Source organism: Puma concolor, chromosome B2 (genome assembly GCF_028749965.1).
Source record: "Puma concolor isolate L17-30 chromosome B2, mPumCon1.1.hap2, whole genome shotgun sequence".
NCBI lineage: Eukaryota > Metazoa > Chordata > Mammalia > Carnivora > Felidae > Puma > Puma concolor.
The window spans coordinates 100,396,937-100,415,262 of NC_141671.1; the positions used below are offsets into that span (position 1 = coordinate 100,396,937).

Below are 18,326 nucleotides of genomic sequence, written 5' to 3' on the forward strand. Positions count from 1 at the left end.
TGTGACAGGAACATTTTTATTGTAAACAATGAGGCCCCTCCCAGGCAGCCCAGATGAACAGGGTGGCATAGTCCTCAGGTGAGGTGGTCTTCCTCATAGGGAAGAGGGCAGGCAGCCCCCCCGCCCCCACCCCCCACTTCTAGCCCTGGGCCCCCGGCTCCGAGGCCAGCTCACTGAGCCTGCATTCCTCCTGGAAGCGGATAAGTGCATCTCGCTGGTTCACCACATCCAGCAGCTTCCTCAGGACCTGGTCCTCAGCCTGCCGGTCAGCAGGGGTCTTCAGGAATTCTGAAGAAGAAGACAAAGCTTAGAGAACAGGGAACCGGACAGGGAGGCAGGAAAGGCACAACCTAATACTGGCCTATGTGACTTCCACAACTAGGTAGGGTAAGTTTCCTCATCTGTAAAATGAGGAAGAGCACTGTAAAAAAAAACAACAGTGGTTTTCTAGCCTTGTTTAGTAGTAGCACCATTTTTATTTTAGTTTAGATTGATTGGTTTGTATATATACATATATATGATACATATGTATACATGTAATATGTAATTATATATATGTGTGTGTACACATATACATATGTATGTATGTACATATGTAATTTCCATACTCAACGTGGGGTTCAAACTCATGACCTCGAGATCAAGAGTTGCACGTTCTTCCACCTGAGGCAGCCAGGCACCCCAGCAGCAGCACCATTTTTAAAAGCAATCTTACATAAAAGCCTAATTGTGCAGCCCTGATTGAACTGAAGGCAGAGTAGGGGCTTGAAGCCCCATTCTCTGGCTTCCTCCTGAAATGTTTCAGAGGCACTCAGACTAGAGGACCACATTGCTTGATCAGTGTCTGAGGTCACAAGGCTGCAAACACCAGCCTCATGATGTCCGCCTCTCTCTACACCCCACCTACCTTCCCGGTTCATGTAGCCTCGTAGCTCCTGGTCCAGCTGCCACTGTTGGTCCTCCAGTTTCAGCTCCTGCACCCTGTGGAGGGCAGAGATTGAAGAGGCACGGCTGTCCCAGGTGCCCAAGTTGCTGGCTGGGGTCTGGCTAGTGCCACTGTCCCCACCCCCATCCCCTTACGTGATCATGAGCTCAGCCTCCTCCGCCACTAGGCTGTTTTTCTTCTCAACGAGCTGTAGCAGCTGTTCTAGCCACAGTGTCTTTTGCTGTTCTGGGGATGCTGATGGGAAGGAAGAGTGGGGGGTGGTGGTCAGGCAGTCCCTAACCAGGGTCACAGGTGACAGGGGCATGAGGAGTGGAGTCTGCTGGAAGCAGGGCCTGGTGGTGTGAGGGACTGCTGGGGCTGAATGCACAGCTAGGAGGCAGAGGGGTGTCCCAGCTTGTTCTTCCTATCTTTACTCACTGCTCTGGCTTCTCAAGGCCAGCTCCAGCTTCATGCCCTCAGCCTCCAGCTCCGTTAGAGCGGTCTCAATTTCATTTAGTCGCCGCTGGACAGCCTGAGGGGTGCAAGACAGGAGGCCCAGGAGTCTTTGGATTGTTCAAGAAAGAGCACCAGAGAAAGTCTGATCCCACGTCAGAACTCTGACCCTATCAGAAATTCTGCAAACCCCTAGACCCCTCACCTGGGCCTTGCAGAACCGCTTCATCTCCTCCTCCCTAGCACGGCGCAGCAGGGTCCGACGCCATGTTGGGTACTTGCTCATGGTGCCTGAGTTCTTGGCCAAGATCTTCAGAGCCTATGGCAGGGTCAGGCCGGTCAGGGGTAGGGCCTGGCCCCACTGTTGGATAGGGGCTGGGGAAGCTTTGTTTGGAAGGGACCAAAGCTTCCTGAGCTGGAGGTAAGTAGGGTAAGTTCTGGTAGAAAAGATAAGAGGCTTAGAGACTGGAGTCACACTGGGTGAGAAGACATTCTGAGAAACTAGCTCAAAGGAGGGGGCATTCTATAGGTTTTTCCTGTGGTGGGCCGTGGGGCATATTTGGTGGATGTGTGCTGGCTTCAGTGGAATAGGTGGCCAGGTTCCTCCTACTCACCTGCTCTGTGTCTGAGTCCAAAGTCACAGTTTCCTCTTCCTCTGTTTCTTCCTCACTGGAGGAGGGACTCTGTTCCTCCTCTTCCTCCATAGCCACAGGAACTGAACAGAGTAGACATGGCCTGGGCCCCACACCTCCCTTTCGATTCCCCAGCATTCCCCTTTCAGGAATCCCAGTACCACCCATGGCATCCCCACCCTGGGTGTGCGTGTCTGGGCAAAGCAGTCACCTTGAGGGCTCTGGACTGGCATTCCCCAGCCTACGAAGCTGCCTTCCAGGGCCTGGCGGGCCACGGCAAGGCAGGTGCGGGGAGGCTTGGGTGGGGGCTCCAGTTCCGGGTCAGGGGTGAGATTAAGGGAGGACAGCTGCTGGCGTTCCGGGCTGGAGAGGCGGATCCGCTGACGGGTAGGCCGGCTGGTGCTTGGGACAGGACTGGTCCCCTCCTGGGGGGTGACAGAAGCTGAGGGCCCTGATGGCATGCTGTTTTCATCAGGTGTGGGGAGGTCCTGGAAAAGCCACCATGTAGTCTGGTCAGTGATCTGCCCATTGTGGAGTTGAGGCTGCCCCTTTAGATAAATGTGGGTTCTGGCATTCATTCACTTACGCCATTTACTGCAACGGGTCAGGCAATGTTCTAAACATTTCAGATAAATCAATAAGTAAAATAAAAAACCCTACTTTCATGGAGCTTTTTTTCTGGAGAACATCCAGTTACCCCCAGCAAAGTTAGCTGGGGCTTAGATCCCTTTACTGTTTCCCACACTCCCAACAGTTTCACAGCTTTTACCTGATTCTCAGGGCCTTGGTCACTGCCATCCTCTTTGTGGCCTGTCTGGGGCAGGTGCTGGAGGCAGTAGAAATGTCCTGGGAAGGGTGGAGGAGGGGAGAAGACATAAGATGTAGGCAGCCCAATGCCCAGATACTCAGTTTATCAGGGAAGGCGGGGGTGGCAGGATTTGCAGGTGAATTTCTGCTGGTGTCCTGGTTCCTTAGAACCCCACATTTAGAGATTTGGAGGGGACAGAGAAGACCTTAAACCCAGGGGAACTCAAGTGCCATCTTGAGCCTGTTGCCACCTCACGCCCAGTACCCTACTTCCCCTGCAGTTTCAAGATCCTTGCCCTCAGGCAGGGACAGGCCCAAAGTGTCCGTGGAGATCTCCCACGCCAACTTACCATCTCCTGGGTGCTGCTCATAGCCCCCTGGCCACAGTGTGGCCTCACAGGTATGGCAGCGGAAGCAGCTCCGATGAAAGAAACGGCCGTCAGCACAGAGGCGTTCCAGGATGTAGAGGTGTTCCCCACAAAGTGCACACAAGTCCCCAGCACCAGCCTGCACCGAACCCCAGACCACAGGGTCAGCTGGAGTCGAGGCCAGCAGCAAAGATCTTCCCGATCCTTGAAACACCCCTCCTTGCCCTCCCCAGGCCTCTGCCTGCAGACAGGGCCCCCTTTCTCACCTCTTGGTGTTGGGGTGGGGGTGTCAGGGGTACACCAGCCTCTGGGACAGGTGGCTCCTCAGTACTTGGGGTCTTAGCATCTACCTAAGGAGGTAAGTGTTCGGGCAGGGAGGTAGAGGGGCTGGAGAGTGGCTGTATGCAGAGAATAGAAAGGGCTGGAAAAGAAGCAAGACAGGAAGGGAACCCAGATGTGGGGGGGAGGTGGGGGTGGGTTACAGGGCATGGGGTAGGGAGCAAGACATGGGGGGACAGAACATAGGACAGGACCCAGGGAATACAGCAGGGGACTGTCTAGCCCCTACATGCATTTACCTCCAGGCGCGGCTTCTTGCCACCAGTATCCTCCCCATTTTCCTGCAACAAGTCCTACACTCTAAGCATGGGAGCTCTGAGCCCCCAGCCCTCCCCCGATTCTGAACGTCCTCCCATCACCCCAAGGATTCCCACTAGCAACGCGCTGCCCAGCTGCAACCCTGCCCAGACTCCCTACCTGGGCACGGGTCCGCTGCAGGGTCCTGTGCAGTTTGCCAAGGAATAGCACAGCACTGGAAGTCCCCAGAGAGCTTTGAGTGACAGAGCCTGTCAGCACGGATGGGAAACCAAAACTGGACCTCCGGAACAGACCATTACAGTCCAGTCCAGGGTATGTCTCCCAGCTGTCCCTCGGAGGGTGCCTTCCCCACCTCCTTCCCACCCACCTACCCTCCAGGCTACCTGGGTTGTGGGGCATGCTCTTGAAGGCACTGTGGAAGTGGCTGAGGTAGGCGATGAGGCCCAGCGGGTCGCTCCCTGTCACCACTGCCTTTGCGGACAGCACGGGTGTGATGCCCAGCTCATGTTCTGCCATCCTCAGTGCCCAAGCAGTTGCTTCCAGGGCCTCCAACCCCTGCAGCTCTGAGGGCTCCCTGTGGGATGTCGGGGAGAAAAGCCAATGGGAGACCAGAACCTGACCCCATCGAAGCGGGAGAGGGCAGCAGGCAGGGGCTGGTGGGGTGCAAAGGGAGCATAGGGCATGGGGGGGATGATTCTCTGCTGTACACACCCCCTCCCGCTCCCCACCCGCCCAGTGACGGCTTTCTGGCCTGGGTGGGGGGTTGCTCCACCACTCACAAACCTCCCCTACTGAATGCACTGGACTCTCACGAGACTCAGGCAGGGAAGTGACGTGAGCAGAAGGACTACCAGAAAGTGGCGGTCCTGGGACTCAACTGAGTAACTCCTACATAGTGGTCTCCCCACCAGTCCACACTGCCTGAGGTGGAAGGAGGAACAGAGGCATGAAAGAGGGATGGACTGCCAGGGACCCCTGAGCCCAATTTGCAACTCACAGCAGGCCGGGCCGCAGCCGGTGCACCAGGGCACACAGAGCCAGCCCGTCAGCCCAGGAGGAAGACAAGTCGGTGACATGGACACCTGGGTACCCAGCCGTCTGCTCCTGGCACCAGTGTAGCAATTCCTCCTGGGTGCCTGTCGACCCTGAGAGAGGAGGCTGTGCTGTGCTGAAGGGCCCTGGCTCAAAGGCAACCCGGGTGATGGGCACGGGGGTCAAGTATGGGAGGTGGAGGCAGGACCCACCCCTGCAGGGGCACCAACTTAGTGCTCACTGAGCATCACTGCTTTCCTCCCAATTTTCTCTTCTTGGAATAAAGTGATGAATTAGGTGCAATCACTGCTAAGCACAGAGGGCAGGAGGCTACAAACTGGGGGACAAGGGGGGTCCAGAGTCTCAAAGGGAGGGCAGGTCTGGGTCTGCAAGGCTGGAAGGGCAGCACGGCTGCCATCAGCCACTCTGGCTGTCGGGGCGGTAGCGGTTGCTGAAATACTGATATCGTGCACACAGACTGGCAAGCGGTTACTGCTCGGTGCCCTGCTGCCTCTCCACTCTGCAGGAGGCCCCCAGATGTCCCCACCATCGGCCGTGTCCCAGCGCTCTGCTCCCAGCCTAAGGCTGCAAACTGTGCTGATGGCTGGTGCTTGCACGACACTGGGTGGTAAATATTTGGGACACTGCCTCCGGAGGAGAGCTTGCTCACCTGTGGCTGGCTTTCCTCCATCTATCTTGTCACTCTTCCTCCTCACAGGCTCCTTGGCCAGCACGTCATACAGGTCTCGTACCTAAGGCAGCCCCTTTCAGGTCTCAAGGCAGGCTGACAGTCTGCCTCAGCGCAGTGGGGAGGGGCCTGCTTGGGGTAGGGCTCACCCACAGGGGCAGTGACAGGGCAGGCCTGGAGTCTGGTAGGTGCCAGGGGGTCTGACCTGATTGGGAGTCACGGCCCGGAGGTTCAGGTTGGGGTAGCGGGTGGCTGGGTCCAGCCCATACTGGGCCACGTTGCGGTGCATGTTGTCTGGGGACGTCTGTGAGAGGAGCTGGTACAAGCTCTCCCTGGGGGAGTAAGTGCAAAGGCAAGGGCACAAGCGGGAGCACGAATCAGCACCCACCTCTCAAGAACTACCAGGCCTTTCTTTATCCTCTTGCCCGTGCCCCCCACCCTATTCGCCCAGCACCCCCACCCTCTTCCTGATCCCAGTCCTATTTCTACCCCTGCCCTTCCCACCCCCCAACTCAGGCCTCACCGCTCTGCCAACACGTCTAGGGGCCCAGCACCCTCTGCCCACCGCTTCACCATCCAGGCGGCATCAAAGGCTGCTAAAAAGCCCCGAGCCACTCCAGTGCCCAGGGGCCAGAAGGGCTGCAGGGTCAGAAAGAAAGGAAGTGGTTCAGTGAGAGTCCGCTAGGAGTCCCAAGCCCAGGTGCCCCCAAAATCATAGCTGAGGGGACCACACATCACACCAAGCAGCCCTCGCTCCTCACCACAAAGAGCAAACCTTTTTTTACCCCCTCCTTCCCAGGAGGCAACCTTCCTCTCCCAACCATGGAGCCCCTGTGCCTCCTTACAAGGAGTGGCTGTTTCTGGAAGTCCCTCCTCCTCCCGAAATCAGGGAGCCCTGACCTCCTCACCTCCACCAGGCAGTCCCCCACCAGCCCCAGCAACACGCGGGCACCATGCTTCTCCTGCACTCGAGCAGAACTCTCTGCCCGCATCATGCTTGTGAAGTCAAAGGCAGAGATGTCAGGCCGCCCGTGGGCATCCTTGGCAAACTCCAGCTTCCCGAGCTTGCCATTGGTGGCGAAGTCAGCAGCTGCCCGGACAAAGTGCTGTAGAGCCTCGGGCACCACATTGGCACTGCCCAGCAGGCGGTCAGTGTCTGGCCAGTCCTACAGGACAGATCAGAACCAGCAGGGTCAACTGGGCAGCCCATCCCCTTGGGCGGAGAAGGTGCACATACGGAGGCCCTAAGACAGTGCTTCCTCAGACTATATAGCAGCTGAAGACTGAGCTGGACCAGAATGCGAACATCCTGTCTCCCATCCTCCAGCCCCTTCCTCAGCACTCACCCTGCTAGGGGGCTCCCAAGCCCCACCCTGCCCTCAAGGCCTCGTACCATTACTGTATCATCGTGCACTTGCTTTGGACTGAGTTCTGAACTTCTCAGGCTGTTTCCCCATCATTTAGAGATGACATACCTAACTTCTCAAGGTACTTATGAGAATTTAGGCGAGAAAATCCACATAAAGTTCTCAACACAGTACCTAGCACATAGTAGGTTTTCAACTAGTTCATTCAGCAAATATTCACTGAGTGCTGACTACACACCAGGCACCCTTCAAAGCCCTAGGAATCATCAGCAAACAAAAAGGACAGAGACAAAACCCCTGCCCTCATGGAGTTTACACATGTAGTTCCATGACTGGTACAGGGGATGGGAATAGGATTCAGGTTGCCATGGAAATCCCAGGGGAGAAGAGCTCGTTGTGGAGAAAATGTCATGGCACAGGCGGAAGAGGACAGGCTCCCTCCTCCACACCAGGGGGCAACACTGTGTCCAGGGCTGGCCTCTACCTCTCAGGGCCCACTGCCCAGACCCTCCCTGCCAGGGCCCGGGCCCCACCTGACGCAGCACCCCCAGCCGCAGCAGGCACTGCTTCTTGGCTGTCATCACAAAATAGTGGGTGTCATCCTTGTAGTACACAATGTTCTCCAGATCAATGCCTGTGGGTTGGGTGGGGGGGAGGACAAAACAAAGGGAGGTGTGTCTCCTTATCCTGTGTCACCTCTCCAAACACCTCAGCCATGCTTGACCTCTGAGAGCTGGGATCACAGCTTAGACTGCAGTGGGTGTCCCCTGCACACGGGCCCGTGAGTTCTGGTGGCACGATGGATGAACCATCTGTCCTGGGCCTGGGAGGCCTGAGGACTTGGGAGTAAAGAGAGAAACTTGGACGGGTGGCAGCTAGGAGACCTGCACCATGCTTGCAGATGAGAGCCAGGCTTCTCAAACTGGGGTGTGCACACCCCAGGGAGGCATGGCATTGCAAAGCCAAAGTACATCTAGAGCATCTTCTGGAAGCACCACTGTCATTTTTAATCTATATCATTTTTATGTTAAATCATACATGAAGAGGAGCGCCTGGGTGGCTCAGTCAGTTAAGCATCCGACTCTTGATTTTGGCTCAGGTCATGATCTCACGGTTCGTGAGTCAAAGCCCTGTGTTGGGCTCTGCGCTGACGGCACAGAACCTGCTTGAGATTCTCTCTCTCCCTCTCTGCCCCTCCCCTGCTCATGTTCTTTCTCTCTCAAATAAATAAAACTTTTTTAAAAATTAAAAAAAATCATATATAATGAAGCACAAAGCAAAAGCCCATGCATTTGTGAGAGATTTCCGACTCATGCTGGATGGCCAAGCGGGGCTATGCCTACTGAATCACCCAGGGCACAGGTTCTTTGCTGCCAAGACCACAAAGTTGGAAAGTGTGGGATTACCTGGCCTGAGAACAGGGTGGGCAGGGAGAGGAAGGAGCCAGCCCACAGACAGCCAGAGGGAGGGGAGATCTTACAGGGGGAGGTCCCAACCTGTTGCTTTGAGCAGGCTCTGGAAGAAGCTCTGGTTGTAGATCCTGGCCACACCGCTGATCTCGGGCACCTGCGTCTCTTCCACCGTTCGCCCGTTCACAAAGTTGGCCGTGATGCCAATGGCCAGTTTGCCACGCATTTCCCTCACTGTGAAGCCTAGAAGTGGACGCAAGTGGAGGTGGGTGCGTATTGGCAACAGAATGAGCAGTATGATAGCCTAGAAAGGCCCAGGAGGAGCCCAAGATGCTGACTTCTTTGAGGGAAAGGACCACTCACCTTCAGGGACGAATTTACCTCCAGCAGCAGAGATGAGGACATCAAATTCATAGTTGGCCAGTTGGGCTGGGGGGCTGGGCTGGAGCTGGGCACGCCAGCCACAACCTGGGGCAGGAGGTATGAGAGGCACAAAGGTGTGGAAGTCTGAAGGGGCCCCTACATTCCCAGGACAAGCCAGTGAAACAAATGCATAAGGTGCTTTGCAGTTTATGGTTTAGCAAGCAATGACACGCTATCAAATTACACCTTTACAACAATGTGGAAAGTAGCTGAGGAAGGACATATTGTACAGATGTTCAAAATGAGGTTCAGTGTGGTTTGTACATGGCCACACTATAGCAAGGGTGACCCAGTGACTCTCAACCCCATCCTTTTTCCTCCATAGACCAAAATACCCTTGGCAGATGGGAGTCTTGGGAGCAGAGAAGTACTTACCCTTTTTGGGAGGGGGCTGGAGGCCAATGAAAGTGACACCCCAATGAATTTCCACCCCCAGGAGTAATGCCACTTTCAACAAAAGCAGCTGAAGCTGCCGGATGCCTGGAAGAAAGAGGAGATTAAGACCAGAGACCCCAGGGCCACACAACCCCACCCCCCCACCCCCCAGCACTAGTGTTCTCCTGGTCAGAGCTGGAAAAGGTCTTGGAGATCACTCAGTTCAACTGCCCATTTTACAGATGAGGAACCTGAGTCCTTCAGGTCACCTGGCTGAAGTGAATCTTGTCCACTCGGCCTCTTGGCTGTCTGTCCCAGCAGCCCCCCACTGTCTCTAGACCCAGGCTCACCCGCCCCTCTAGGACACCACGTGGTGCTCACTGATGTGGTCCAGGGTGCCTGTGCAGAAGCGCCCATAGAACTTCTTGGCGCCGAGTGCTCTCAGGTCATGGATGGTGAAGGGCCAGAGGTGGAGCACGTTGTGACGAGAGAACTTGGTGCGCTTTTCCACCAGCACCACACGGGCCCCCAGCAGTGCCAGCTCCACAGCAGCCCGCAGCCCACAAGGTCCCGCGCCCACCACCAGGCACTGTGAACACACAAGGCAGTACGGGCATGGCATCCCATCTCCCTCCTCTGACCCCCCCTTCCCCAATTGTCCAAGCCCCTTCCCTGGCAGCGCATATCCACCTTGGTGCTGGCACAAGCCCGGCCCTGCTGGTAGTCAGGCTGGCCCGCTCGCTTGTCCAGCTTGGCCCACAGCGATTTGGCACTCCAGTAGTTGAGCTGGGCCTTGATCTTGTGATATTGGGGTAGCCCCCCACCGGGCTCTATCCCTAGGGCTCCGCAGAGCCCCTGGAAGCTGCTCAGCACATCCTGGCACAGCTGGGCCTGCAGGAAGCTCTCGAAGTGGGCATGTGCTGGGTTGGTGGAGGTGGGTGAAGCCATGAGGCCCCTGACGCTCCCAGGGACCGGAGCAGCTGAACAGAGGCAGGCGGCTGCTGGAGAGAAGGAGGGGAGAGAAGGGGAAGAGGCTGGAGGAAGGATGAAAGGAGAAGGATGGGGAGGAGAAAAAAGCAGGCTGATGTCCTCAGGGGGCTCTGGGTCCACCCCTGATTGGCTCTGCTCCTTTCTCCCAGCCCACTCCCAATCTGCTCCAGAGACAATTGCTATCCTTCCACCCCAAGGATTTCACTCCAAGTGAAATTTGCCAAATTTGGAAATGAGAAATCAGCAGTCTTAGGCACAGCGGGCGGGCGGGAAGACAGGGAATCTTCAGCTCAGCTTTCCTTTCCAGGGAGCTCCAATCTCCCCTCCATCTCTGGGGCGCTGGGAGCAGGAATTCTCATCCTGCCTTTATGAGGCCCTGGAAGCTGGGCGTGGGAGAATTTCTCTGACGTGGAGAGGGCAGGCAGCCCAGAGGGAGAGTCTTCCTTGCAGACAGGGACAAACCTAATACCTGCCATCCCAGCCACAGAGCACACCGACTGCCCCATCTCACCCTTTGCCTCCCTGTGCGGGCACCCCTCCATGACCTCAGTGCCTCGCTGGGTGTGAGGTGTGTCTTATGCCAGGAACAAAGTTTTCCTCCTTAGCACTCGTGATTGCCTCCTGAAGAGGGGGAGGCAGCCTCTAACTGCGTAGGTTCCACTTTCCTCACCGCCAAACCACCTCAACAGCCGGAGGATGTTGCGACTGACTGGGGTGAGGGAAGATTAGATCTATTTGACTCACTGTGGTCAAAACACTTCCCCTGTGACTGGCTGCTGCTCCAGTGGGCCTCGCGACCGGTGGGGGGTGGGGGTGACAGCCGGATTCCCTCTTCCCAGCTTCTTCCCACTCGCATCGAGGCCCCGCCCCATTCCCCCGTGCGCCCCGGGCGCGCTCTCCCAGGAATCTCCCCAGACAAGGCCTCTCTTTGTCCCCCTCTCCCTCGCTCGGGCCCCTACACAACTTGAAGGATGTCGAGGGGGCCTTCTCACGCTGGGGCTGGGAGAAAGAAGAGGGTACAGAGGACGGGGCTGCCCCCGGGGAAATTAGGTGGCATCAATAGGGACATGTCCTCAGAGATGATCCCCTCCCCCGAACCCACTCGGCCACTCTACCGGTCCCAGCTTGAGCCCAGCGGACCAGGCCGAGGCAGGAGAAAGAAACTAAAGTTACCCGCTGCGTGTCACCTGGACGCGGGCAGCCGGAAAAGGCAAAGGTCTTTCTTGGGGGTAGGGGAAATGGAAGGAGGAAGATCTCAGCAAATGCGTACAGAAGGGGCGACTCAGCCTTCAAACGCCAGGACAAAGGATGTGCCAGGGACGGAGCAGTGTGGAAGGATGGAGAGGGAGCTGGACCACTGGCACTGGGGGGGGCATCCACGCTCTGGACGATAAAGTCTGGAGAGGAACTGAGCAGGGCGGGGGGCGAGGGGAGACGGCGGGGACCCGCCGGGCGGAGTTCCCGAGCGCCCAGGATCGTATTTCCCCGGAAGCGAGCCCCACCCTCACCCCCCGCGGGCAGGGGGCGCACAGCTGGCTCAGCTGGACAACTTACCGGGCCTCTCACGAGCCGGGAGGGGCCGCTTCCTGCCCGGCGGGCGTGCCGGGGGTGGGTGGGACGGCGGGGGCGGAAGAAGGGGAGGTGAAGGAGACGCAAGGGGAAAGCGGCGGACGCGGGGCGGCGCGCCGGATGCGCGGGGCAGGGGAGTTCGGCTGGGTGAGAGCTTTGGCGCCGGGCGCGCGGCCCGTGAGCCTTTATTCGCGCCTCATTAGCATCTCATTACCCCGCGATCTGGGGCCCGGGCGGCCCAGGGCCCGCCCACGCCTGCAGGGTGGTGCCCGAGGGCGTGGCGCTGCGGATGCCCCGTTCCGCTTGGGGGTCGGAGACCCGGGCGGGGCTGGCTGGGACTGAGAAGTTCGGGGTCTGCGCTGCCCGGCGCCCGACAGCGCACCGCGGCCTCCATCCCGGTCCCCGCGTCTGCAGAGCTAGCCGTTCCCGGGCAGGCGAGGCCACCCACCCTTGAGCGGTACCAACTCTTCGAGCGGCTTCTGAGCGCCGGGCGGATAGGGCGCTAGGGCTGGGCAAGAAGTTTGCAGAAGCTGGCGAGTCCGTAGGTGGCGCCGGAACGTCTGTGCCCTCTTCACCTCTCCTACCAGGAGAGCCATGGCCCGGGCGCCCCACGATGGATCCAGGCTTAGGGTCCGCCACGCCCTGCGACAAGTCTGTCCCAAGACCCGGGCTGAGGACAAGGGGCACGGATTGAAGTCCGGGGAACCTGGCAGTCTGCAGCTTCAACAAGCGGCTTGAGAAGTGAGAGGGCAAGAGTTTCTTGGTGGGGGGTGGGGGTGTTGTTAGACCACTACTAAAGGGGAAAAGGAGGGGTGTGTGGGAGAGAGGCTAGATCCCCAGTGTTAAAAGCAGGCTTTGGAGTGAGGACCTGCAGAACTGTCAATGCTGAAAAGGGCTTGAGAGTCCTTTGGGATCAACTTCCTCATATTCCTGATAAGGAAAACAGGGCTGAATGTGAAGGTACCCGCGGTCATTCAACGAATTAAATATACATCAATTCTCATTTATTGAGCAGCTACTATGGGTATAACCATAATTTCAGTGATCAAAACAGTCCCATTTTACTGGAAAAGAGACTGAGGGTCACAGAGATTCTTTGTCCTGCAACATGTTACACAGCAAGTGACAGAGCTAGTATGGGGCCCAGGTGTGTTTGGGCTCCACCACACCAGTGTGGATGCAACGTGACAGATGAAAGCCTGGCATCATACGAAGCTGTTTCTTGTTTAGAGGAAATGACAAGGTTATGTGAGAAATACTCACAAAACAGAGGAATAAATGGGAGGGTCCCTCTCCTTGAGATCCAGGGACCAGAAAGAGCTGGGTGCCCTGTGGTTCTCCCTCTTTATTCTCTCTTTGCTTTCCTCTGGAAACCCTCAGAGACCCAGTAAGACCTGAACACTCACTGCTCCCGGCTCTAGCTAAGAGGCAGGCAAGGGAAGGGAGGCAAGGGGAAATGCCTGCTCTCTGCCAGAAGAGGCAGGGAATTCAGCCAGGTCACACTCAGGAAACTAGGGCAGCCTCCCAGCTGGGCCCTTCCTAGCTCTTGAGTATGACTCGTTATTTGGCTTGAAATGAATGTGCCAAAAATTAGACACACCCATATTTAAATACACAGTGTAAAAAGTATTAAGTCCACTATAAATGGGTTACCAGGCTTTTAGAACCGTCCCATGTCCCTTTTATTAGCAGATGGTAAAAAACTGGTCGCTCCAACTTAGTGTATTTGCAAAGGCCCTACAGGATCTAGCCCTTAATTCAATGACTTTGCTGTTGCAGCCAGAAAGGATTATGTGGCCCTCTGAATGATAAATGGTAAAATTTGTCTTTAAAAGATCACAGAACAATAATGACTCCAATGCTGAAAATCTGCTGACTTGGAGTTTCACTTTCTGCTAATTAAAGATACACACTGGAGCATAAAGCAGTGGGTAATATACTTACTGATCTGTAATCCAGAAGCTCTGGTCAGATTCCAGCTTTGCTTCACCAGCTTAGTGTGACCTTGAAAAAGTCACCAACCACCATGCTTCAGCCTTATCATTTCTAAATGAAGGCAGTTTAATTACTCAACCTCCTCGGCTCATTTCAATTCTAAAATGTTGGTGACCCTAAGAAATGTACAGAGACTAGAAGGCCCAGACTCCAAGCCATGAAGACAGGATCTCTTTCCTCTAATCCGTATCATGTTCTGTGTCCCAGCAGTGCCTTCCCTCACACTGTAGGTGACGTATCTCAGCCACCTTGTAATATGACCTTGTACCTATAGGTCTGTGAGGTCACACAACACACCCACGGTCCTGGGCCGGGAGCTATGGCTGCAGTGTGACAGGCAGACACATTTCCTGATATAAACATAATTATGAACTGGGTGCAAAGTGTAGAGTGCTGTGAACAGATATGACAGGGCGGCTTGACTGAAATTAGAGAGTCAGGGAAGGTCTCCCTGAGGAAGTGACACACTGAATTCAGACAGCTGAGCAGACATCACAGTAGGTGCAGAAACCTTTCAAGGCCTGAGAAACCACCCACCTCCAGCTTTTAAGGCAGGAAATTGGTGAATGTTTGGAGAACAGCAAGGGAGACAGTGGCTAGAAGTGAGAATGGGGAAGAGGCCCAAGAGGAAGCTGCATCTCAGATTTTATTCTGAGTGCAGTGGGAAACTGCAGAAGGACTTGAAGCAGAGACATGATCATATTTGCCTTAATAACACAATATCCATTCATTGACCGAGACGCTGCTAAAGGCACAATGGTAAGCCCAAATAGATCACCACCACTTCCAGTGGAGAAAGCGGCAGAGGGGGAGGAGCAGAAAGGGTCAGTTAGGCCTTGGCAGGAACCCAGGCAAGAGGATGTGACGGTACAACAGGGGGGATGGGAGCAGTGGATGGATTCAAAACCGTCTGAGGCAAAACTGACTTATGTGGGGATGGCTGGGGCATATAGCAGGAGACGAGGGCCCTGTCAGGAATGGCTTCCGGCTTTCTCTCTCAGCTGACAAGAGTGACTGAACCGCATATTTGGGTCCCTCGTTCATTTCTACTCTTCCTTGCAAACTTGATTCCTCTATATGCTGCTTTCTCTTCCGGTACGGTCTCCAGAGGTGAAAACATGCTGATTTTATACACCAAGATAACACAGGGAAAAAGGTTAAAAATACAAACAGGCTCAGGATTAAGTATTTTCCTGTGTTTTTGTTAATGAGCACTTTTATACTTCAAACACTAAGATTATAGATAAAACTTGTCCAGAAGCCATTTAATCATGAGGGGGAGATTTTAAAAATGTGGAGTTTTTAGCCTAAGAGAAGCTTCAGTTTAACCCTGCATCCAACAAGGATAAAAGTAACATGAACTAAAACCAAAAGTCAAACTATTCTTTAGGAGTATCTTCAAATCTGTATTTTAAATGATCCAATGGACATGAAGATATTAATCTATGGATACTAAAATTCAAAATAAATGATAAATCCATACTCTGAGACCAACAAAGTTAGTTCCCTGACTTGACCCTGGCTCCGATTTTTCCCTTTCTTTCAGATGTTAAAAAAAAAAAAAAAGGCTATGATCTCTTGCTAATGTTACCTAAAATGTGTTCAAGTTCCTACATTTTGTGTTGAAAGTGTGATTGACTTTCATACTTTCAAAAGTATGAGCTTTTAGTTTAAAAGCTCTCCCAGTGTGGTACCTTTCACGTGAGAATGATTCTAAATATAGTGTGTGTATGTGTATATACGTGTACATACTTAGTATGTGTATGTATATATTATATATATATATATATATTATAGCCAACAAAAGTGTTTGTTGCTTAATTACATGCAAAAAATTTGAAAGTTACATCGTCTATCACAGTGACATTCCTGTTTCTTTTAGAGGTCATTCCTTGACACCTGATGTTTACAAAAGGCAAGGGGAATTTTTAGAGGTCACTCCAAGCCTGCTGTTTACAAAAGTGAAACCAAGAGTTTTCTTTCAATGTTTAAGAATTTAGGCTTATTTTAGGAGCCCCTGGGTGGCTCAGTCAGTTAAACGTCTGACTCTTAATTTTGGCTCAGGTCATGATCTCATGAGACTGAGCCCTATGTTGGCTCTGTGCTGACAGTGCAGAGCCTGCTTGGGATTCCCTCTCCCCCATTTTCTGTCCCTCCCCCACTTGTGTGCGTGTGGTCTCTCAAAATAAGTAAACATTAAAAAAAAAATTGTCTTAATTTAGTCTGAAAAGTGAGGGTGATAACTCACCTCAATACTTAACAAATAAGGGTAGCAAAAAGTCAAACAAGTCCGCCCTACACATAAACTATCCTTAGTCAGGAGTTCGAAAAAAGGGCTCACGGAGGCTCATGTTAGTTAAGACATTTTCACATCAGCAGTAACTTTCATGGACTTGGTAAATTTCTATTAAGTTTTTAAACCAATAGTGGTAAAATACTAATATAAGTATTAATGTGGTAGTCGTTTCTATAGGAGAAAGACTATACACCTTTTACAATTATTGTTTTATGTAAAACGTCTGATCGTGCTAAAATGTCAGACACAGATCAATTTTTAAGTAAGTTCTACACCCATCCTGGGGCTTGACCTCATAGACCCCAAGATCGGGAGTCGTATGCTCTATCGACTGAGCCTGCCAGGGGCCCCAGATCCTCAATTTTAGCCAAAAGCCTTCCATTACATCAAGCAGATCGTACGTGAAGAGAAATTCAGCTTCAATTTCAAAAGACTGGTGATAGTTAAGCCCATCTGGCGGAAGCAGCGTAGTGCTGTGCAGCAGTTCTGGCTTTGCCAATTACTGTGTGACCATGGGCAATGGACTTCATCTATTAGGGCCTCTATGTTCTCATCTGTAAAATAGGCATAGTAATATTACTTAGCTCATACAAATGTCATGAAGATGAAGTAAAATAGGAATGTTGCTTCAGATAGGCTCTAGGTGCATCCCAGACACTGCTCATTCCAGGTGCCAATTATTTTGGGCTGAATTGTGTCCCCCCCACCAAATTCACGTGGATGGCCTAACCCCCAGTACCTCAGAATGTGACTGTGTGGGAATAGGGCCTTTAATGAGGTAACTAAGTGAAAATGCGGTCATTAGGATTAGGATGGGCTCTAATCCAACACTGACTGGTGTCCTTTTAAGATTAGGACAAAACAGAGGGAAGACTGTGCAAAGACAGGGAGGAAAAGATAGTCAGGAGGCCTCAGAAGAAACCAACCCTGCCCACACCTTGATCTTGGACTTTTAGCCTCCAGAACTGAGAAAATAGATCTCTGTTGCTTTAAGCACCCAGTCCGTAGTATTTGTTATGGCAGCCCCAGCAAGCAAATATGCCAGTCCTGGCCCGAGGGCACTGGAGTCCCCGAATTGCAGGGTGCTGCATAAATCCTACTTTGTGAGCCACGACACAAAAGAACGTTGAGGAGCACCAAGGTACAGACCTAAGACACTTGGCTTCAGTCCTGGCCTATAGTATAAAGACTCAATATGTGGCAGATATTATTATCCAATTCATGAAAACCTAGATGTAAGCATCTATAACGGGAATATCACTATATTCTTTAGCATTACGTGACTGGTTGCTCACAGTTCCTAAACACAGGGAACTGACTGCAGAAAACAGTAGAGGTAGAAAAATGTTCAAGAAGCAGACGCAAGCACATGTGTAAATAACAGATTGATGGCAGGAGCTCGAGTCTTCCCAAAGCTAGCCCTCTAACTCAGAGAAAACCAGAGACTCACTTTTGAAAGCGATAAGGTGCATCTCAGTAACCCAAAGCATAATGTTCTACTTCCTAAGAAGTACACTTTGTATTTCCGCACTTATTAAAACAATTTTAGGGGCGCCTGGGTGGCGCAGTCGGTTAAGCGTCCGACTTCAGCCAGGTCACGATCTCGCGGTCCGTGAGTTCGAGCCCCGCGTCAGGCTCTGGGCTGATGGCTCAGAGCCTGGAGCCTGTTTCCGATTCTGTGTCTCCCTCTCTCTCTGCCCCTCCCCCATTCATGCTCTGTCTCTCTCTCTGTCCCAAAAATAAATAAATGTTGAAAAAAAAAAATTTAAAACAATTTTAAAAACTGTACAGGTTTAATACAAAATAAGTTGTGAAACACTGAGCCAAAAATTTCTCAAACACGTAAGAGACATTTTTACGTGCATGACATTTCCTTTGGATACAGAGTCACTGAACTTTAGAATTTGGGATTTCAGAGGGCAGAAGGTGTTTTTGGGACACAAAAGAGAAGCTAGATTTATAAAGCTATCATTTTCTCCTTTCCCTTTGACAGACAGGCAAATAAACCAGAACTCTTCCGGAAGATATTTTTATGGCTGAAACTGGCTCTCAAGGTAGAAGCAGGTAGGCCTGTGCCATGCAGAACAGGAGCCACCAGCCACACGTGGCTGTCAAGAACTTGTATTATGGCGGGGCGCCTGGGTGGCTCAGTTGGTTAAGCGTCCGACTTCGTTCAGGTCATGATCTTACAGTTTGGGAGTTTGAGCCCCACGTCGGGCTCTGTGCTGACAGCTCAGAGCCCGGAGCCTGCTTCAGATTCTGTGTCCCCCTCTCTCTCTCTGCCCCTTACCTGCTCACACGTCTCTATCTCTCAAAAATAAAGATTAAAAAAAAAAAAACTTGTAATATGGCTAGTGTGACTAAGGAACTGGTGGTGGGATTTTTGTTCTTTTTTTAGTA

The 18,326-nt window shown here is 53.0% G+C and overlaps 1 protein-coding gene and 1 long non-coding RNA gene across 8 annotated transcripts in view; one reads left to right on the forward strand and one right to left on the reverse strand.

Annotated features, from left to right (window-relative positions):
- On the reverse strand, positions 1 to 11,839 carry MICAL1 (microtubule associated monooxygenase, calponin and LIM domain containing 1). 7 transcript variants are annotated; one of them, XM_086707558.1, is made up of 25 exons: positions 11,621 to 11,839; positions 9,767 to 10,077; positions 9,458 to 9,665; positions 9,077 to 9,181; positions 8,642 to 8,746; positions 8,366 to 8,521; positions 7,403 to 7,503; positions 6,411 to 6,668; positions 6,026 to 6,141; positions 5,708 to 5,834; positions 5,485 to 5,566; positions 4,780 to 4,960; positions 4,166 to 4,356; positions 3,942 to 4,030; positions 3,764 to 3,817; positions 3,452 to 3,535; positions 3,168 to 3,324; positions 2,780 to 2,856; positions 2,222 to 2,498; positions 1,993 to 2,093; positions 1,584 to 1,697; positions 1,364 to 1,457; positions 1,081 to 1,180; positions 908 to 981; positions 1 to 288 (listed from the first exon to the last, which is right to left on the reverse strand). In XM_086707558.1, the coding sequence occupies exons 2-25, from the start codon at positions 10,022 to 10,024 to the stop codon at positions 140 to 142; spliced, it is 3,258 nt and encodes a 1,085-aa protein (XP_086563684.1). In that variant the 5' UTR covers positions 10,025 to 10,077; positions 11,621 to 11,839; the 3' UTR covers positions 1 to 139. The 7 variants fall into 7 exon arrangements, with proteins under 7 accessions (XP_086563684.1, XP_086563686.1, XP_086563683.1 ...); XM_086707560.1 differs by having other exon boundaries at positions 9,767 to 10,110; XM_086707557.1 differs by lacking the exon at positions 11,621 to 11,839 and adding an exon at positions 10,811 to 11,433.
- Positions 11,718 to 18,326, forward strand: part of LOC147581141 (uncharacterized) — a 14,724-nt gene continuing 8,115 nt past the window's right edge. Inside the window, exon 1 of the long non-coding RNA XR_015251465.1 lies at positions 11,718 to 12,376. This is a non-coding gene — a long non-coding RNA (uncharacterized LOC147581141). The remainder of the gene's footprint in view (positions 12,377 to 18,326) is intronic.